Here is a 22,500-nt window from a genome sequence, read left to right on the forward strand (position 1 = left end):
GCCGGCTTGACTTCTAACAAAGCCTGCTTATCCATATATTTCATTAATGAATCAATTATTTTAAAAATAATGATATCCTTTTGTGTGGTTTGCATCGTCAAAACCATTGTTTTATTATTTAAGGATGGATCAAATATTCTACATGAAATCTTGACATGATTCTGCTGTTAATTTTGTTTAGATGTTGCTACACTGTACTTACAAGATGAATCTGATGGCTGAGGCAACAACAGTGACCAAAGATAAGATTTACATTTTTTTGTTATTGTAACACAACAACTTTAGTTTTCACTTAAATGATTTGTCTTGTACAGCTGTTCATTTGCTATTAGCTAAAATAAACATCTGTATTGGCCTTGAAAATGAGCTTTTTTTATTTCATTGAAACTTGTCCAAACTAAATAGGATGGAACCCTTGAAATTTGTTGTTCATTTTCAATGGTGAAATTTGGTATGTCATGATTGTAGCCTGGAGAGGAGATACAGTACATGTATTCCAGATGTTTTTTTGTATTGCAGTGACACCTTTTTTGTCATTAATGGCCAAATTTACACTGTAGTACACCATACTAAAGTGCAGTTATGTTAAAATGCAGACTGTAGACTGTGCAGACTGAAAATTTTTTTTTTAAATAAACCCTGAGAATAGTAAGCTAGTTAAGCACTGACTTGAAAAACGGTTAGCTTTTATTTAGGGTTAGGGTTGTTGCTACGTGTATATAGCTTCAAATTAACCAGCCAACAAATCCTCAGTGATGTATTTGATTTAACAGTCGAGAGTAGTTTAAGACTAAATTTTCATGGTGGCCATGTCTCTGTCTTTCCCATGAAAAGTAGGCCAGGGGTATAATTCATGGGTAATGAAAATTTCATCAAAAGCCATTTCATTTTTTCATGACCCATTAATATTCGACCGTTCACGGAAAAATCATGGTTTTTTTATGGGGCATGAATTTAACAACCCCATGAGAAACCCATAAATTCCGACACCATGAAAAAAGAGCTTTTAATTCATGGCTTTTTCATTATCATTAAAAAACCATGAAAAAAAAATAAGCGCGCCTCATTCTATTTCATTGCATTTTCATGGGATTTTTGTTTGTTAAGGTTTTTTCATGGGCCATGAAGCGTTGAATTTTAAGGGGTTTTTCCATGCTTTTTTCATGAGATTTTCATGGCATGTTCCCCATGAAAAACCAATGAAAATATCCCATCAAAATCTCCTGAAAAACCTGTGAAAAACATGTGAAATTATCATGAAAAAATTCACTGGATTTTCATGGGTTTTAATTTCATAGTGAAATCGATTTAAAACATCTCCTTCTCAGTAATCAGGTTGAACGATCAACTGGGCTATCAATATACAGAACGAAGCGGAACTGAAATAATGCACTTTCTGTCTAGTACCATAGACGAACAATGACGTTAGTTAAAACATTTTTCTTCCTCATTTGACATTTGCCAAAATTAGCCCTATATTTATACGCCGGTTTTAGCAACCAGCTGCTTTACTCGTTTAAGGATCAAGGTTTCAACTCATGCATCTTGAGGAACTTGTTTCATGGGTATAAAGAACAGGAACTCCATTTGTATTTGGAGCCCTTTTATGCGGTGTTTGGTGTCCGCTAGGCACCCCCAAGACACAGGAGCACCCAACAACCGAATGTTTCCAAATACACCAGAAGTGTCTCAAATGGTTTTCTCTGTGCTTTAGAAGCCTGTTTGGTTAATTGGGAGTTGCCAAAGTAAAAACTATTTATCTGTTCGGATATTTTAGGGAACTTTGGTTGTCACGAAAGTCTCAAATGGCTTTTTCGTCGCATCGGAAAGTGTTAGCTACCCTTAATATGGGTCCGGTCGGAAGTTTGAGGACATCAAGTAGCATTGCTTTCATTAGAAATCATAGGGGACGTTTTCTCCTTATACCGAAATTTTAAGGAGACCTTTTTTAACAGTAATAGCAATATCTTGGTATCACAAAGTGAATAACACAACCTCCGAACATCTTATAATTAGTTAAGCTATTAGAAAATGTCCGAATCTTTAAGACAAACGGAACGGTTATCCAAAAATTTCAGCTTTTCTTAAGCTTTAGAAATTTCAAGGCAATATTTGCTGCTTCGAACAGATATTTTACAGCTGGGTGCCCCTGAAGACAACTACATCGAGTTCATGTATTTATACTGTTTTGAGAAAGTGTCGTTCGCAATAATCGTCAAAATATTCTCACGTCTTCTTGCCTTGTTTTTTTAATAATAAAGACGGTCAATTCAGATTTAAACATTAAACAAATTGAAAGCATGCCATGGGCTACTCGAACGGTTCTCGTCCTGCCTGCTAAGGCTACCCTAACTGCCGTCAGCTCCGCGGGTTGATTTGCCTCCTCGAGACGAGTTCACCGGATTTTAAAGATAGTTCGCATAAAAATGGTTGAATGAGGGTTTTCACAGGAGAAGTCCTTAATTACTTATTCGTGGGAGACTGTGTTTTAGGTATACCGGCTTGACCACATAAACAGAACCTACAGTGGCCCATCACTACAGTGTTTTATCGAAGCTCACATTTGGTTTACATTTTCCAAACGCGATTTAATTTGACTACTTCGGCGCTACCCCAATTATCGGTAAAGGAAGAACTTTCTTACAAGAAGTTACAATTTAGCTCTGCCAGGCAGCCATTTACACATGTTTAATTTGTTACACATAGAAGCAATAAAAAGAACAAAAATAATGTTTCGTTTACCTACCAACAGAATCAACTCCAAGGTTAATAGACCGACAGCTAGCGGAGTTCACACTGTAATTGATCGCAAATGCCCGGTTTATGAATGATCCACCGTGTTATTTGCCTTCGGGCAGAAAACGTCATCTAGCTGCAGCAGAGATGATTATCATTCACCTGTTTATATAATAGTCAAACCTTTAAACGGACACCCTTGACAAGAAAAAAAAGGGGGGGCCGGAAATAAAGCTGGTCTATTACGGAAATGGTTGTGTGCGTTTGACAAAGTTCTGGATTCACTGTAGTTTCTTAATGTTGCGTTTGCTGGTGTTCGACCAGATAGAAGGGCAGTAATAAACTTTGCTGAAAACAAGGGAACTTAATAACAGGAGAAGTAATGTGCTTTTAGCTATTAAAAGTTTAATTCTTTTTATTTGTATAAGTTTTTTCAGGCAGGTGGAGACTGTTTTAGTAATATGGTAATTATAAGTGAGGGACTAGTCAATATAGAAGCCAAGATCTTTAGCAACACTGACAGGTACGATGGTTTTACCAAGAATGCGAAGCATTGTTTTCTTTTATGATCGATCGTTTTCCTTTTTTTTTTAACTTTTAGGGAAAAAAAAAACAATGCTGTAATGTTTCACGTTAATTTATATTTTTTTCTGTGGCTGTGCCAATTTTTTTTAAAAAATGAAAAGTCCGCCGGCTAAATTTGAGAGTTTCGGGCTTTGTATTCCCGGCAATTTTCTTGTCACTCTTTAAGAAAAAATGCCTCTGTGTTAGAAAAGTAAATTGCAAGCCGTTTTCAGTAGATATTTGCTTTTTAAAAGGTGAAGCGGAATATAAATGCAAATGTTGGTAAAGCTACAGCTCAGACGTGTGTTTTTATCTTTTATCAGGTCTCGCACAAAAAAATTAGATGTGTAACTAGCGTAAAGAGTAAGACGTTTAATCAAAAATTTATGTTTCTATGTTATTTAACTTGTGTTTCAAGGAAAATAACGAGCTACTTCCATACAGATCGCACAAAGGTCTAAACATTTGTAAAACTTCAACCTCGTTAAATTTTGGAACCTGAAAATGGCCAAGATTAGACTATTCGCGACCTCCCGCCGAGTTACCCTGGAAGAGGGTGACTAACTAAACAAAAATATAATCTGCTCGACGGGATATGCGACTTCCTTAAATTGTATTCTGTCGCCAGGTAAACCATTCGGATCCATTCGGAACAGCATGGATGGAATTTACCCCTGAGCTATTTCCTTAACTCCTACGACATTTTGTTCACTTCCCTGAAGGTTTTCTTTTCTTTTCTTTCTTTTTTCTTTTCTTTTTTTTTCATGATGACAAACCGTATTGTATTACCAACGAGTGACATTGTAATATAGTGCCAACTGACAGCTTTTCTTTTATGAATATTTGACAAGGAGAAACTGACTTTAAAACCCTAATATTTCACATGAAACCTACAAAGTAGGTGTCATATGTCTTTAGACCTGTGTCGTGGCGCGTTAACCTTTTTCTCCACTTTAAGCTATCCATGGAGATGAGACTGAAGAGATACCCTTACCTGGAGAAAAGCTTTCTTTCTTCCCAACACAGATCAAATGAATCAATTGTCACATTCCTTTCATTCAAAAAAGATTTGATGAAGAACACGATTCTTCAGAGTTCTTTCTTCTGTTAGCTATTGAGACTGATATGTAAAGTACTGTTTTATAATACGAGGTTAAAACTATGACAGGTGTTTTTTATTACACAGGGGCATAGCGTGAGTTTTTGGGGGTGTGGGCACGAGAAGAAAAGTCAGAGCGACGGAGGCGTTCCAAACTGGTTTCATGCTCCCCCTCCTTCCTGAATTTCCAAGGAGCATTTTCAGTAAATAAATACGAAGGAAAATGCAGCTATAGCTTTTTCTTTACTCCATCTCTGGTGTCAGATCGGCAAGGTACAATTTGTACGGAAAAGAGGGTAAAACAGTGACGACATCAAGGAAGTTACAAGCAAAGGGCGATATGTTGTCGTATGGTAAGGTCCCTATAGATCGTTTTCAGTCACGTGGCCAGCAACTCTGCAAATTGCTTGGAATAAAAGAAAGTTTTAACATGTGAAAAGAGTTCAATTCCCACACGATGTTTTTTGTACACAAACATGGCCGCCGATTCATTGTTTTGTACACAAATATGGCCGCCAAGAGTATTTTCGCCAGAAGTGAAAAAACAAAATCAAGTGTGTGCGCATGATGGCGCGCACCTTCCAATAGATCGTTTTCACATGACGTCACGGCGGCCATATTTGTGTACAAAACAATGAATCGGCGGCCATGTTTGTGTACAAAAAACATCGTGTGGGAATTGAACTCTTTTCACATGTTAAAACTTTCTTTGATTCCAAGCAATTTGCAGAGTTGCTGGCCACGTGACTGAAAACGATCTATAGGGACCTTACCATACGACAACGGCGTCGTCCATGAATAGGTCACTGAAAAATAGACTCCGCATCCTTTCAAACCATTCGCGATTTTCCGAAGTCGTCCTGTTACTTAAAAGAAGGGGATTTAGACTGGAACTGAAGAGAGGGGGCAGCGCCCGAGTCCTTGCCGTTCTCGTCCTCAAAAAAACTTAAAATTTGGTCATTTCACGTCGTAGTTGTGCAGAGGTGGCAAAGAATTGTACAAAAAAGCGTGGCAAGGATGTATCGAATACTTTGTTATTGTAACTATCTTTTAATATTCTTTTCTCAAAATAACGAGCTTCTTATCGCTGAAAACGCTTCGCTGCTGAGCAACTTGTTTACTTCAATTTATTCGAAAAAGCACCTAAATAAAATGGCACTTTATGCCAAAAATATTAGGTACGGAGCAAACGCGCCGAGGAAGAAATTTAAATATCCACCCTAATGTAAACGTTAAAAAACTAATAAGTGCTTATTCAATCGAAAAGTATCGAATGTTTCTTTTTACAACGTTTGTATTTCGTAAAATGTAAATTGTTTGTTCCTCCCGGCTTTTCTTACTATTATTAATTATTATTAAAACTATATACATCGTCGTAAAAATATTTCCATCATTTTTAGTCTCTATTTTGGCCTGTCACTGGAGACCTGCCGTGTGGTTCTTTTTAGCTTTTTTAAGTTCTCCTGGACATTTTCACTTTGCGGATCCAGCTTGAGAGCCTTTCTGTAGTATATGCCGGCTTGCTCGTGTTTCCCCCATCTGTGATATAACACTCCTGTCAAGTAAACAAAAACGATAGCATTACATCTTGGAATTAATTTGAGACTGTGTTTAGGCACAGATGCAAGTTACTTAAAAGCAACAATAGATAATCCGAACGGTACAACTAGCTTTTTAATTACTAATATATAGATTTAGCCAGGGCTAAAAGCGAGGCTCCCATTAATAAATTTATAATTTAAATCAAACAATAAACTTGTATTCCACAATTCAGTTAACTTTAGAGCACATTCGTGTGACTTTTCAGGGAAAGGCTAAGTGATTTTACAAAAAATAATTTGCAAACAGCCCAAGAGTGAACCAAATCTCACATCGAGTTGGCTCTTGATCACAGTAGATTAATTAGGCCTGGAAAAAACATTCCGGCCGAATTTTTTGCGTTGGACAAGTTTATTTTACAAAATCTTGCCAACAAATCTGGGTGCGTGTAAACCAACCTTTTATATCATTTATACATCACATCTGAGGTGAAACAGTACTATGAGGCACTGTTTTTATCATACAGACCCCGGAAAACAGAATGCAGTATTTCACAATATTGCGATACAAATTGCTCTTCAGGACGATCGAGGCACGCGTGGGCTTTAGCCGTAAACCGTTGAAAAAATTTTCAAAATCATCTATACGGCCAGCCGGTTCTGACTTTTACAGTGCTAGCAGTGGCGAGTATTTGAACAAACATTAACAGAGTTACGCTCCAACATAATAAAGAATCTATTATGTTTATTTTTTATTTTAAAACGATTTAACGCGCGGCATTTTGAGTACTCCGGGAAGCGTTGTTTACTGAACGACTGAAAACAATCGGCACAACGATTGAAATTACAAGAGAGAGTACTAACAGTCAATAAAACAAATATAATTCTGTACAACTTATACAGAGACGACAATTTTCATTCAGGAAGACAAGTATTAAAGTGTCTCTAAAAATCCTGAGTCTTCGAGCTTAAAGCTGAAGTTTATGTTTTAAGCCGGCTTCCCGGTGTTTGCTTTTTTCAAAGACGAACTCGAGGCAAGAAAACCGCTCAAACCTTTCTTTTACAGCCAGAATTATAACTAAATATTCTTTGCAACGTTTTCTTTCTATTTGCGGTGAGAAAATGTCTAAAGGCTTTTTAAAGATCTGTAAGCTTATAACAAACCTGATACTCGGTCAGATCATTGTCTCAAATATTACAAAAGTGCGTAAACAAAATAGCCGCATCAACTACGCTCGACTTCATTAAATTAGGAATAAAAAACAAACATCAAATACAATAATTACTTAGGCTTACCACTCGAGATGCAGCTCCTGAAAGGTATCAAGTAACGCCAGTATCGCTTCAGACTTTGCAACCCTCTTACGCATTAAGCAAGATGAAAACGAAAACGATGCCATCCGAAATCGGATTTCCGACTTTGACTCAATCAAAAACCCAATAAACAAACTGGCCATGAATAACAGAAGACTCCTGATAGCAGCTGAATTTCATTTTGTACATCCAGTGGAAAAAGAAAGTTAAAAACATCACAAGTTGACACAAAACTCTGTCAGCTTCAGCTGTCAAAGTAAACAAGATTCAAGATGCTGCATAAATTTTCCGCATGAACTCATCTGTCAAATTTTGACCAATCAGAGCATAAAAATTGGACGTAGAGCGTGACTAACGCGTGAACATGGCGAGAAAAGCCAAAAGAAACTGTCTTCCCTGCCTGTAGCAGCTGGCTGAATTTTCGCGTCCGAGGTCAGTTTGAAATCAAAATTTTAATTGTGCGGCACATAAACACAACATATTTCATATGAATTTAAAAAAAAATTAAACTTGAGCCTGCGATCGTTTGAAAACCAGTACCTTGTCAGCAGATAACTTCAAAAAAACACTTGACCTCGATGGGTCGACACCTGAGCCCGCGATATAGTCAAGTGATACTGGTCAGCGGATACCTTGTTTTGACAGCTGTCAATGGATCACAACATTGACGTGTATCAGTTTTCCTGTGCTCCGATCCCAAACTAGCTAGAAAGTATGAGACTGAGCATTGATCGCAATCTAGTAAAGTAATTAACTGGTCAGCGGACAGCTTCCAAATAAATCACGTCACCTCAATGAGTTGAGCCCGCGATATGGTCATGGGATACTGGTCAGTGGCTATCCTGTTTTGACAGCTGTCAATTGACCATACTGTGAATGTCCAATGTAAAAGATGTGGACTTGGCAAGACACGCCTGAGACACCCCTCCCTTCCTTTTGATAGTCTCCCCTACCCCACCCGTACAATCCGTAGACGCGTACGTACGCTCGGTCAATCACGTGACAACCAAAGGAAAAGAGGTTGACCATAATCTATGGGTATGGGGCTCTGTCCCACGCGCGCTTCGCGCGCGTGGGAGCCCCGCTATTACTGTAAACTACATGAAAAGCATAATAAACTTTGTCCAGTAAAGAACATGCTCAGTAGCGTTTACTTCAATGGTTACACTTTATAATCGACCTCAAGCTGCGATCAGGCCTACTTTTTTCGGGGAAGAACGAAATTCGGCGGACAGGTAAAAGTAAAAGAAAGAAGGACCGCCTTATCTCTGGTTAAATCGACCTTTACAGCATAATAAACACTACAACAGGAAAATAATGCCCAGAAACTTCATTTGAATGGTCACATATTAGGATTTATCTCTTAGACTCAGAAGTTAGTATTATCTTGAACATCATAATAAAGACACCCACAGCAAAGAACTGCTCAGTAGCTTTTATCTGTGTGGTCACATTGTAGGATTTCATCCCCAGTTAGAACCATTTTTACAGCAAAATAACCAGAAAGAGTAACAACTCGAGGAATTCTTACCAAGATTTCCATAAATTTCTGCAGAATTAGGTTTTAGCTTCAAAGCTATTAGGAAGTGTTTCTCAGCCTCCTACAAAAGAACAAATATTTATTCAACTTCACTTTAATTTCCCTCACTAAAGATTCGTACAGTATACAAAAAAATGCAGGCTAACAGGATGAGCGAACTTGAATACGCTTAGGGTTTCGCGTTCCTAACTTTAGCCTGCCCCACAGACAAAACTTAGCTCTAGACTGTTCACAGTCCCCTATTTTCCCGTAAGATTGTCGAGATCGAGCACTTTGCGTTACGGGCTGCCATCTTGCATGAGTGTCAAAACTACTTAGGGGGCGGGGGCGGTTTGGGAGGAAGAGCTATAATCCCTGACGCCCACCCCCTCGGTACATTTGCAAATCAAGATGGCCGCCATTAATTGTGAGACGCGCTATATCTCGACGATCTCACGGAAAAATAAGGGACTGTGAACAGTCGAACTTAACTCTGGTTAAGTCTGGTTACTAACTGGGGTTAGATCACATCTGCGACGCAGGCTATACTAACTAAATGCAATTTAATATTCCTTGACATGTTGAAAAAAAGAGAATCAATTCCTTGGAGAGTTTTATGGGGAGAACATTGAGAAATAGACATGTGTCCATCATTCATTGTGTACAGCAGTCAATAATCAGCGATCTAACCAGATGCCAACCTATGGTCTCCACCCTCCCCTCTCTTTCCTTTTTCTCTCTCCACTCCACCATCCCCAGGGGTGGGGGAAAGCGCGAGGAGGACGATTTCCCGCCTATTTTCTCCTCCCATTATGCCCGTGTCCTGTTTATTTTATTCTTAAAATACTAGTGGAAGCCTTTACGGGGAACACACAGCCAGACCTAAAATCCCCTTCAGCGGCGTCATTGTCTGATCGTAGTGTAATTCTGTAACGAATCACGTACCACAAACTCATCTTTCTGTCCCAGCATGTTAGCAAGGTTGAAATGAACTGACGGCTCCATAGGAATGTGGCTTTTAGCCTCTCTGATCACTGTTATCGCCACATCTCTGTTACCTAGAAAGGGAAACCTGCCAGGCGTTACCTTAAAATTTAACTCGTCTGTCAAGAAACGTCACTTCGCACATTAATTTTTTTAGTACACCTAGCTGTGAGCCACCAACTAAAATGCCAGGATTGTGTGGTTGTCTAAGTGAGGTGGAGGCTTGCGAGAGTTTTGTTACTGGGGATCCGCCAGAAAATTGAAGATCTAAGTAGGGGTAGGAGGGGAGTAATTAACTGAAAATGCCCTACTATGCAAAAAACGTTTTTCAAGACTGTAGTTTAACCCTTGCAAGCTTTCCTACACCTTACAATAATTTCACTGTTTTCTTTAAAGGTTAAAAGGGTGATTAATCAGGAGCACCCAACGTCAATTTTCGGAAATATCTGTTAGGAAGACGATTTGACATCCAGAATTTTCGGAACATTTTTTGTAAAAGTTCTTGCTTGCCTGCTTCTCCTAGGATTTTCGAACATCTAAAAAATGGTATAATTGCCCATTTTTAACGGATTCTTACCGTAAAAAGGTCGCCTAGAATTTTCGGGAGCCTTTTTTCCAGCTGAAATTTTCGAAACGGTAAGTTTTGATCCCTATGAGTTTCGGATCACTAGACTTTCAGCTAGGAAATCCGAGCAGATGAAAAATTTGTAGGGGATAAAAATATGCCTATATCTACTGCTTAAATACTAAAATACGTTTAACAATGCTGTTTAAGTGGTTTTGAACTATATTCTCGTTGGGTGCCCCTGATTGATGGGTCCAAAATTTACGTCAGTTGCTCGGAATAGTCATCATCTGAATAAAAAACCTGAGGTCAACGTTGCACTCATTTTATCCCCCCTCCCACACCTCTTTCTCTCTCTCTCTCTCTCTCTCCACCAGTGATACGTTTAGTTTTACGGGTATTTCAGTTCCTACACGAAGAGGACAGAAGTCAAACAAGGATCGGAAGTCATAAATGGGAATCGAACTCAGGACCTCTGGCATAGAAGGTCTGGGGCCTGGCACTAACCAACATGAACTAAGCTGAAACCTTGCTTCTGCGCTCGAAATACGTTTGCTTGAGTTCTTTTAAACCTTCCTAAAAAAGTGAGTTCTTTTCTCCCTTCCCTTATACAAATCGAAACAAATTTTCCATGGTCGGCACTCAAGTGAAACCACGATCAGCAAGCGAATGATTTCACTGCCAATTTTTGAACGTTTTCGCGTCATTTCTATGATCGATAAGAGTATGGATCATGGAAATTTATTGTCGATTTGTCTTGTACAATAACATTAAGAGCCTTTGACGTCCACTCGCTAAATGATTCTCCACAAACTGTGCGCAAGAGAAAGAGAAAAACCAAGAGACTATAAAGGGGACAGAGAGGGCATCCCCCATATACACCCTATTCCATAGGTAATTCGTCTCGAGTTATTTTTAGAATCGGGATAAAGTTACTTCGCGCGAGGCGTGGATGTTTCGTGGAGGTTTCGCATGACTAAACGCCGTGCAAAACATGTCGGGCGAAAGGCAATGAAAGCGTAAAAAGATCGAGAGCATTCCTGAATATTGAAGCGAATTAAATGAGTGGGCGCTCACCTGGGAAAAAGGAATCGCTGGACTCTTTGGCAACCCGTGAAATCAGTTTAACTCGAGGTTGTCGTAACCTCAGTGCTTTAATAAAATGAGACATTTCGCCGGTCTATTGAAACTGGTCGTTTGTACAATAGGGAGTTTAAGATCAAACGACGCGGACGACAACTAGAACGTCAAAAAAACAATAGGTTTAATTAGCAAAACAACAACTTCGCACGTGCAACACACCTCTTTGTTCATTTCTTTCCTGTTTTTGCACGACTACGACGTGAAAATGCCTAATTTCGCGTTTTTATGGAGGACGTAAACAAGCAACGACGAAATTTTATTTCTCTTTCTGAGCTTGAATATGGTCCCTTGAAATTCAGCTTCAGGAGGGTTCACCTACAATTGACAAAGTAAGTGGGTAGGAATAATCGCTATAAAGACTGAAAAAACTCAAATTCACTTTTTAAGCGACGTTCTTGTCGCCGTCGCGCCGTTGGATCTTAAAGTCCCTAATAAGGCAACTAGGACGCCAAGTGTTATTTTTGTTGAATAATAAAAGACTAATAAAGGAATAAATATCAAACCAGAAACTGCTCTCTTCAAACTGTAAATTATAAATGATCCTGAGAGAATATTCAGTGTATTAAGGATTTCCCTGCTGTACTGTTAGCTCTATACAAGAGAGGAAGGGCGATTCTTTTTTAATTTCCGTTTCGCTGACACAGCTTTCGCAGAAATCTCGCTGTAGGCGTTTTCGTCGACAAAAGGAATAGCAAAATCGCTCTCCGCGTCTTCCCCCATTTTGTTCCGCGTCAATTCGTGGAGGACGCGTGGCTCTAGCGTGGGTCGTCCACGCGGAATACATTCGCGCTATGTTGGCTGTTGTCCAATCCCCCTTGGGATCTGCGGTTCTAAAAATAACTCGAGACGAATTACCTATGGAACAGGGTGTATATGGGGGATGCCCTCTCTGTCCCCCTTTATAGTCTCTTGGAAAAACAAATTGCGCCACCGTCACGTAATTTCCATCACGTCGGACCATTGGAAAAGTTATTGGGGGGGGGGGGGGGGGGGTGAAGCATCATAAAAATATATTTGTGCAAGGGAAAATCTTATGAAAAAATTCATGCAGGCCGAGTACCCCAAAAAAATATTCCCGCACTGGCCTACAAAAATTCAAGCAAAGGGAAATGTTCACGAAAAAAAATTGATGTGGCTCGAAAATTCCCCATCCACTCTCTCAACCCCATAATTATTCATAATTATTCCGTCCGTTATCGACGGTTATCGACCATAGCTCTCGACCAATCAGCACAAAAAATCGCTCAGTTACCGTAAAATCCTTCCTCCCCACCCGTTAAAAGGCCCCTTGCAAACATTTACCTGACTTTTCTAAGAGTAGAGCATGATTCATCCAGGCACCCACATGATCGTTTTTTAAATTGATGGCTGTTTTAAATGCAGCAATGGCTTTTACAGTTTTGTCTTGATCGATGTACTGGAGGAGAAGATTTTAAGGTCAGTATAAATAAGCATGAAAAAGCAATGAATGGGAAACTATCCAGGGTTCACGTAAAAGGATTATATCATTGTATCTGCACTGCTTGCACTATTCATTTTGAACGTTTAAAAACTATTGACCTTTTTTCTTACCAGATTTCCAAGGTTGAAAAAAACGTCTGGATATCTTGGTCTGTATTTTATAGCGTTGCTGTAGCATTTTTCGGCCTCCTAAGAAACAAATTTTGTAGGATCAGTGGAGTTCGAAGTTGTGCGGAAGAAATAATCGTGCAGAGAGAATCCAAGGAAAGAAGTAGGAAAAAGTGGCACAAGACGAAGCACAAGTTCGATTTGAGTATACCCTTAATTCTCTCTCTGCTAGATTGGCTCACCACCACCTGCGCACCTGGCCGCTCTCCGGTTGTTACACAGAAAAACAAAGCTTGCTGGAAGGTCAAATCCTAATCAATAATTTGTGGAAACATGAATAAAGCTATCAAACTCACATCTTCTTTATGCAATGCTGCCTTTACGGTGCCTAAGTTCATCCAACCCGCCGCAAAGTTATTCCTATACACAAGAATGGCTGCGTTAACAAGTTATCTCAGACCGCGGGGGAGGGGGGGGGTACTCCCTTATATAAGCTATATCATGCGCCATCTCAGCAAAAAAGCGAGACATTAGGACTTTAGACAACTTTCTGTTTTACATGATATTTACATTCTTTAGGAAATGTGATTTGAAATAAACGCCGCTCTCGAATAAACGCCGCCCTTGAATAGGCGCCGCATCGAAAAGGCTTAAACTTTAACAAACGCCCCGGCGTTTAATCGAATAAATACGCTATTAAATCCACTTCCACTAATGACACCAATCGTATTGTATTGGGCCTCTCTATCAGCTTTTCAACAATGAACAGGCAAAGTTAAGGATTCTAGCCTTCTGGGACAATGCATTTTGGCGATCCGAGAAGAAAGAACCACATGAACCGAAACGAACAGGCCGCGCGGGAATAATGAGGCTACAGTTAAGCAAGGTTCTAGTAAGTACTCGCGCGAACAAGATCTCGCACACCTTGTACAATGTACGGGTCTCAAATAGGCACTTTTGGATAACACTTCGAGTTTTCAAACCAAAATCGTGTGCATTATACAATTACTTATCACACCAATCTGAACCCTGCTAAAGTTTACTAATGTAGAGGTCAGCAACAGGGAAGAGTTACAGTCCGGGGGATATAATTACCTCAAAATTCCTAAGTCGTAATCATGCTTGATTTCTTACTCATAGTCAATCTGGGGGATAGGGGGTCCAAACTTGCCAACTCCTGTACCTTGCATTCCCGGCTCCCGCCCCTTTTTTCTTGGCTTCCTCCCACCAGCTCTTTTTTCGATTACGAAAGATTGAGTATTGTTGCATAATTTCCTCATATTTTCCCCTTCCCGCCCTTTAAAACACCCACTTCCCACTCTTTCCTCTCCCGCCGCCCGCACCCCTTCTGTACCCTAATTCTCCAGGCTCCCACCCCCTGTCCTCCCCCGTTAGTCAAATGTTAAGGTCACTAATGCGTTTAGAACTTCAAATGACTTCAAATTAGAGAGAAAAACGCTTAAGTATAACATTGCAAAAAGACTAACCGTATTTCTACAGCTTTTTCTAACAGTGCTTCAGCTTCTATATATCTTCCATCATCCTTAAAAAACATGTTTTTTACACTAAAATTTTAAAATTAACTCATTTCAAGTTTACTAATAAATTACAATTTCAGGCAGCAATTTTGCAAAACCAAAAAATATAATCAAGAAATAGCCTCCTTCTTCTAAATGCAACGCGAGTAAATCGTGATTATTACGGAGCGATCTAAAAAGTTCCAAAAGTTCTGAATTTTTTTCAGGCTTCTTACGCAATTGCAAAAATTGCGTTCATAATTGCGAGGACCACTCTTAATTTGATTTCATTTCCGCAGTTCTTATATGATTTATTTCACATACATATACCACATTCATCTCTTGAACACATAATTGACCAGCTCCCAACATTAGTGGCTTCATAGCTCAGTTGGTTAGAGCATCGCACCAGTATCGCCAAGTCACGGGTTCAAATCCCGTTGAAGTCCTGAATTTTTTCAGGCTTCTTACGCAATTGCATAAATTGCGTTCATAACTGCGAGAATCATTCTTCATTTGATGAATGGAAAACTTTTCAAAAAAGGACAACCTTGCGAGTTGTACCCAGTTTTTTGGTTGAATCGATCGCCTTCGATCATTAGTAGCTTTTCGGGTTTTAGATGAGTTTCCTATCTGTTTATTCTCATTTCATTTTGGTCGAATAGAAAAAGCCGAAAATTCAAAAACCTAGAGAATGCATTCTTTTTGCAGGGTTTGTATCCCAAAAATTGATTTGCGATGCAAAAATCCGCCATGGGTATTTTTTTTTTGCGATAATTACAATGACAAATATGAGCTTGGTGTGATCTTGCTTCTCGTCAGCGGATCATTTTTGAAAGGAATCTTTATTGAAATGTTCACTGCCACAAAAACTAAGTACGCATATTTTGGAGCATTCACATGTTTACTACCTCTCCGTTATTGAACGTCTCATGTGCGTCAAAAATAAAATACATGTACGTAACATACTGTACAAGGACGTCATACCTTGATAAGGTTTCCCAGATTGTTTAAAGCTTGATCGTATGTTGGGTTTAACCTAGCATTTAAGGGAATTAAAATCAGTTGATATCGTTCTAGGCTTTTTTTTTTTTTCAGACATGCAAGGTTTAGAACAACAAAACTTTACTAGAAATACGCGAATCGCATATCCTCGCGAAGCAAGAGGGAAAATTAGGGGAAAAAAGCCATTAGGGTAGAGAAAATATATGAAAAAAATATAAAGAAAACAAAACAAAAAGAAAGGAAAAGAAAAACGAGCTCTTCCAAGAATCAAACACAGTACATCCTGTGTATTGGCGCAATTCTATACGTGGAACTTCCGCAGGCAAGGGCCGTTCCCAAAACCTTTTCATGCTTGGATAAAACTACAGCCTATTTTTTTATTGTTAAAACCGCTCAAAGGAAACTTCATTCAGGTACAGGGAAGAACTATCATTTGACTCCACGTCAATTATCAAGAAATAAACCAGTACAATGCGTGTTTATCAGTTCCACACGGTACCTGATTGCTTCTCTATAAAACTTCTCAGCAATCACTGCATGTCCTTTTTCAGCTCTCAGCTTGCCAATGTTGTAGTGAACCTGTTGAAGGGACAAAAATGATCGTAAATATACTAAGGTCCAAAAGAGCTACGGCGAAATTCTCTCGTACGCAACCAAGTCAAAATGCCAGGAATAGGTGGTTACAGGGAACAGGGGCTACAGTGTAGTTCACGCTATTTCCTATTCTTTTTTTAAAAAAAAGAAGCTAATAAACGTTTTTCGGATCAATTGAATTCCAAAATTAACTAGGTCCGGTTTTGTTGTTTAAGACTATATTAAGGCATCAAAGCTGTTTCGTGTTGTCTTTTTTCAAGTTTTAATGACATGCCCGCGAAAATCACCACAACAAATTACTACGGTTTGTGCCTCGTCATAATTTTAAAGAAGCATTTTGTGTATGGGAAAGGGAACTAAGTATTTTTTTTTGGGGGGGGGGGGCAGTTTATTGGGGCAAAACTGCAATCATGAAAGGATTAACAAGAAGATATATGATTAAAGAAATACAATAAAAATAATTAATTATAATCACAAGAATAATTAAAAAAACAATTGCTGATCCCCCGACAGAGCAAGTGCAAACGGGACCCTAGGCCCATGCAAGGCACTGCCCTGTTGTTACTTACAATTACAATTTCAATTACAATGCTAATGAATAGCTTATTTTACCCTTGAAAAAAATTAATTCAAAGCCTAGATGTACGTTAACAAAAAAAGTGAATAAAAAAATACAAGAAAGTGGATGTGGTAGGCACAGTCACTTCGACCTGTGACTTAAGCACAGAATTGTCCTTCTGCCCTGACCCAACAGGGTCCAACAGTATCCACCTGACATAGCCCCTTTTTCTGGAGGAGGTCACTTCCTAGAGTTTTCCACCTTGACTGGCAAGACTGATTACTAACAGTAGTTTGGATAAATGGTCCCTTATGGGAGGTCTTGCTAGCTGCAATCATGACTGTGAGAACATCCCTTCAGCTATTTCATTTACCTTGGCATTGAGTGGACAGACAGTGAGTCCAGAAGTGAATAAAGTGTCTTCATCGACCCATTCTGCCGATCTCTGAAAAAAGGAAGAAGGCAATAATTATAAAAACAGCCATAACTCGAAGAACGTTTTCAGGCGAACACCAGAGGGACAAATTAATGTGTCTGTATTATGGAGAAGCTCATATTTTTTAAACTTACAGGGTTCTGTTTAAGTGCTGGCAACTGGCTAAAAAACCGACTAGGTTTGAGCCACGTACTTTTTAGGAAAAAGGGTAAAGCAAGGCCGAATGCAAGCCTGAAATTAACTACAGAACTTGATTGCTAAGCCACCTACATTTACATCCCAGCTGTATACTTTAAAACTTAGTGAGAACCCTGAGCTCAGTATCTTTTGACAGGGGGTGCCTGTATCATAGTAGTATCAGAGGGGGAAAGGGTATGACCAAGACTTTAAGTCCATGAAATCTGAGGCAAGAACTGGCCCCCACGAAGATTTCTTAGGAATTTGCCACAAGTCCCTTGCCTAACCTGGAAACGTCTGCATAGGAAGCAAGTCAAAGCAAATTACGTAATAACTTTTGGAACAGAATATAGCCTGGTGATATAGATGGTAAAAACATGGATGAAAGGGAGACTGCAATGCAATTACACCCTCACTCTTTGATTGTCTAACACCAGGCTTAATTCCAGGCATCCCTTTGATATGATTATCTGAGGCTCTACGAGCAGAAGGTTCATTTTTCTTACCTGTACTGTTGGAGCCATGTACAAAGCCATCAGTGCACCAACAGTAAATCCTAAAACCTACAGGTGCAGGGCAGCAGAAAATATTAAATAATTAATTCTTGTCGGGGTGTTACACAGGGCGCAGAGGTGTTATTTGTCTCTTTATTATATCATACAGTGTAGCTGCTGTTATTCGTCCACAGTCATTACCTTCAGTGGTTTTCCGGAGCATTGGATAATATTTAACCAGGTTTGTAAGACGATCGCATGGCGGTTTGCTTGATTCCACAGTATAAAGTCAAAGGTAATGTGCGGTATCAACTGTAAAATTTAACTACAATCAACAACCAAGGTCACAAATAACTCCTCTGTGCCCTGTGCGTGTTACACATGTATATTGCTATACACTGCTTATGCTGGTGAAGTTTTTGGCTCCCTACTGTGTACCCAGCATACCCTTCAACCCTTTAAGCCCCAATATCCACATACAAATTCTCCACACTGATATTCATACATTTACTTAGAGATACGTTGAGAGAGTTAAATAAAAGATCAAAGCATTTTCTCTTTGGTGATCATTTAATTAATTCTAATAACCATTTCTCTTGACAAATTATGTATGGATATCGTTTGGGGAAAATTATTGATGTTAGTCACCATCTGGACTTAAAGGATTAATCCATGTACTTGTACGCAATGTGATGGTGCCTGGACCCTGCATACCATTGACAGGGTTGTCATGGTTACAAGGTACACTCAGCTGTGGTACCACAGCTGGCGGTTTGAAACGTGCGGAAAGAGAGTCCAAAAACAAGATTTCATCCACGGTTAACTGTATTTTTTCTGCTTTATTAACGCGCGCGATTCGGGTTTTATAGTTTTCTCCGGACCGAGTTGGCTTTACCCTTTCGGCGCTGACTCTCTTTCCAGGTCTGTTCACTGTGCCCCTGATGAGAATGACAGACCTTCTGAGCGGACTAAATGTTTTAAAATAACATCAGTCTATGTTCCCGTCTATATTAGTGAGCTCACTAGAACTTAATAACAGTGTAACATAGCTATTTATCTATTTAGTTCTCGTACCATAGCTAAATGAGTATTTATTTACCACTTACTTAATGCTATGCATTCTTATTAAAAAAGAACTAACGTATATGTGGCTATTCTTCCCGCAGTTGCATGTAGTTTACGCTCAATGAACTGATGTGTAGTCATTGAACTACTGTTGTGGTTAGTGATCTGTTGTGTACTTATTGAACTGCTGTGTGGTTATTGAACTAACAAAAAGGAAAATTGAATCCATATACTGGGCTATTCTGGTATATGGCAACCATGTCTTTCCCTTAAACTGCCCGCTGTGCGCCAGATCTGTCAGCTTGCTCACGGCTGTAGAGGGTCATTGCACTCGTGCGACAGGCATCCTTTTGGTTGCTTGTAAAATCAGATAGGGATGTTTATGGGCGGGGTATCATGGTTGTAAAACCCCGTCATAACTCATTATTATTGTTATTTAAATAATTGTTTGTGTGTTTGTATGTCACCTTCATCACATTTATTTATTTATTTATTTATTTATGTATTTTTTGGCTTAGCCCATTATGGAAATGGTTAACTAAAACAATGCTGTACTTTTTTTAAAGACATAATCTTTATGTGATTTAATTCTATATCTTCTTTGGAATAAGAAAACCGAACTAGTGAGAAAAAGGCCTCACTTGGACACTAGGATTACTGTGACGTAACTCCTTCAAGTTGCGCGCGAAAGTTCACGGCGGTTGCCGGTTAACATTTGAAGAAATTGCGCGTGATATGAAATGACGTAAGCCATCGAGTGAAGAAAACAAAGTGCAGTCATCCTACCAGTTGTTTTTATTCAAGCTGTGGTGAGTTAGACGCATTTGAAACTTTATTTCTAATTCGTTTTGGAAAGAAAACTGTTGGTACCTTGCTGATGCATCGCCTGCAATTGTTATGATCTCTTATTTGCACAGACATTATCATATCGATAGCAGAATTTTGAAATATGGTCAGGAAACGAGCAGCTGCCTTTCAAGTTTGAAACAACCAAGAAAGTTAGAAGTTCAGGATTTGTACGGTAAAAATAACTATTTTTAAACATAGATTGATGGTAGTCAACTCAAGCACGTAGGGCCAGCTGTGGTACCACGGTTTGAAACGTGCGGAAAGAGAGTCCAAAAACAAGATTTCATCCACGGTTAACTGTATTTTTTCTGCTTTATTAACGCGCGCGATTCGGGTTTTATAGTTTTCTCCGGACCGAGTTGGCTTTACCCTTTCGGCGCTGACTCTCTTTCCAGGTCTGTTCACTGTGCCCCTGATGAGAATGACAGACCTTCTGAGCGGACTAAATGTCTTAAAATAACATCAGTCTATGTTCCCGTCTATATTAGTGAGCTCACTAGAACTTAATAACAGTGTAACATAGCTATTTCTCTATTTAGTTCTCGTACCATAGCTAAATGAGTATTTATTTACCACTTACTTAATGCTATGCATTCTTATTAAAAAAGAACTAACGTATATGTGGCTATTCTTCCCGCAGCTGCATGTAGTTTACGCTCAATGAACTGATGTGTAGTCATTGAACTACTGTTGTGGTTAGTGATCTGTTGTGTACTTAATGAACTGCTGTGTGGTTATTGAACTAACAAAAAGGAAAACTGAGCTAGTGATGGGCTTTGTCTGATTGAAAGGTCCAATTTATTCCAATCGTTTGAGGCAAAGTTTGTCGAGGTCCAATGGCCCCAGTTCCTATTAGATGCACTCTTACGAATATTGTTTTTACATCTAGTGTTATAATCATGTTTATCCTTATTGAATTCAATATTAAAACGATGTGAAAATAAGTTATTCAAACATTTATAAATAAAAGTTGCCTTATGCTCGGCCCTACGTCTTGCGAGAGTTTTCCACTTCAGTTTATTCAGGGCCTCACTAGCAGATGATCCAATAGGCAAATCTAAAATTATTTTTGCAGCTTTATTGTATTGTTATTAGCATTTACTGTTTTGTTGCAAAATTAACATACTACACTTGCTGAAAATGGTGAAAATTTAATACGCGCCCAGCCTCGAATAAGCGCCCACTCTCAAGGTCCAAAAATTTAATAAGCGCCCAGGGCGGTTAATCGAATAAATACGGTAATCTACTGTATGTATGGTCATGCTCCTTTGCTGATCGGTATTTACAACAAAAATTCAGGCTATTATAAAGTCAGACGAAGATTTAACAATTAATGAATGAGGCTGAGTATCTTATGAAGAATTATGGAGATCGAGGAGGGTGTTATCCGTCGAGGCCGTCCTCCAAGATCTCCATAGTTCTTCATATGATACGAAAGCCGAATTCAATAATTGTTTTATTATTCATTCAAAATAATTCTTAGTTTAAAAACGTAGATAAAACAAGCTTACCTGCATCGATGTTATTAAGTTTATCTTCGATAGTTTACGTTTAGGTTTGTCTAGCTCCGCAAATATTCTCCAAATAGCAGATGTCGCCCTCCGAGTTGTCTTCTTGCTGTTTTTGCTATGTTTTTAGCCATTATTTCGCCTAGTTCCAGCTGTAGTTCTTACTCTTGAAACGAGTGAAGCGTCCGCCATGTTAGTTTTTACAACGAAAACACATCAATCTCGTCCCCAGGTCTTCTCTGTTAATGGTGCATTAACCTGTAGAAGGCTGCATTTTTGATGCCATTTCCTCGTTAAACACAAAATTCTTCCAAATTTGATCATCAGTAACTGGTTACGGTGAATTATGCGTGTGCTTTTAGCCAATCAGAATTGGGGAAATATTTTGAATAAATAATATATATTAACGAACGTTTTGTTAAGCTAACTTTATCTGGTAAAAATATAAAAAATGGGCCTGACAAAATATGGAGACTTTCCATGCTTGGAGTAATGCTTAAAAATATGACATGAAACTGAATATAAATCAAAGAAAAATTTAAGCATCTTGTAAAAAGATCGTTATATCTAGGTCAGAACATCATCATTTGTGTTCTACGATGGTTACTAGGTTTTCAAAGGAAAAAATCACCCTTTTTTGCTAAATCATGTGTTTGTTGTGCTAATCAGAGACCCGTTTTAGATCAATTTTAAGGTAAGAATCGGTGTATTTCTAAACTACGAAACTGATTTGGCTTTGACAATTCATTTTGACTTACCAAATACAGAATAAGGGCTTCTTATCGACAATTCGATTTGTTTATGGCCTGAATTTCCCTAAAAATTCCATTTTGTATGTGCGAAAGGTCTAAGGCAGTTGATCTCGAAGCGATGTAATTAAAACATAAGGTAGTGTAAGGTTACTTTTATGCCTTATGCGGATTAGAAAATGCATTGTTTTCGAGTGTTGAAATGTGAATTGATCTGATTTACTAATCCGAGGCCGCTTTGTTCTAAACAAGGTTAAGTTAAACGAGGGCTACTCTCGATTTTCAATTCTGTTTTAAAACTTAAAGATGAAGACTCCTGTAAATTCCTGTAAATCTTAACTTTGGCTGCCCCTGTGCGACAATGACGTGAAACTAATTGTCTAATTTCACGTGTTATGGGGAACGTATTGTTAGGGGTTTCTTCGACGGGGACAGCTCCTCTAGCGAGAGTACTCCAGAACTCTGACAAAGCTTTGATACTTTCTTCCTTTAATTACTGGCGGCAAGACAAACGTC

The 22,500-nt window shown here is 38.9% G+C and overlaps 1 protein-coding gene and 1 long non-coding RNA gene across 2 annotated transcripts in view; one reads left to right on the forward strand and one right to left on the reverse strand.

Annotated features, from left to right (window-relative positions):
• The window catches only part of LOC140950873 (uncharacterized), a 373,771-nt gene that overhangs the window by 314,861 nt on the left and 36,410 nt on the right, over window positions 1-22,500 (forward strand). The gene's annotated exons all lie outside the window — the stretch shown is intronic.
• Window positions 5,803-22,500, reverse strand: part of LOC140950674 (protein O-mannosyl-transferase F38B6.6-like) — a 19,205-nt gene continuing 2,507 nt past the window's right edge. The window contains exons 3-13 of the mRNA XM_073399922.1: window positions 17,826-17,882; window positions 17,080-17,151; window positions 16,053-16,132; window positions 15,536-15,587; window positions 14,519-14,574; window positions 13,388-13,451; window positions 13,035-13,112; window positions 12,765-12,879; window positions 9,716-9,828; window positions 8,783-8,852; window positions 5,803-5,954 (exon numbers count right to left, since the gene is read on the reverse strand). Coding sequence (XP_073256023.1) covers window positions 5,803-5,954; window positions 8,783-8,852; window positions 9,716-9,828; window positions 12,765-12,879; window positions 13,035-13,112; window positions 13,388-13,451; window positions 14,519-14,574; window positions 15,536-15,587; window positions 16,053-16,132; window positions 17,080-17,151; window positions 17,826-17,882 — 909 coding nt within the window. The remainder of the gene's footprint in view (window positions 5,955-8,782; window positions 8,853-9,715; window positions 9,829-12,764; window positions 12,880-13,034; window positions 13,113-13,387; window positions 13,452-14,518; window positions 14,575-15,535; window positions 15,588-16,052; window positions 16,133-17,079; window positions 17,152-17,825; window positions 17,883-22,500) is intronic.

This window comes from Porites lutea, chromosome 10 (genome assembly GCF_958299795.1).
Source record: "Porites lutea chromosome 10, jaPorLute2.1, whole genome shotgun sequence".
NCBI classification, from domain to species: Eukaryota; Metazoa; Cnidaria; class Anthozoa; order Scleractinia; family Poritidae; genus Porites; species Porites lutea.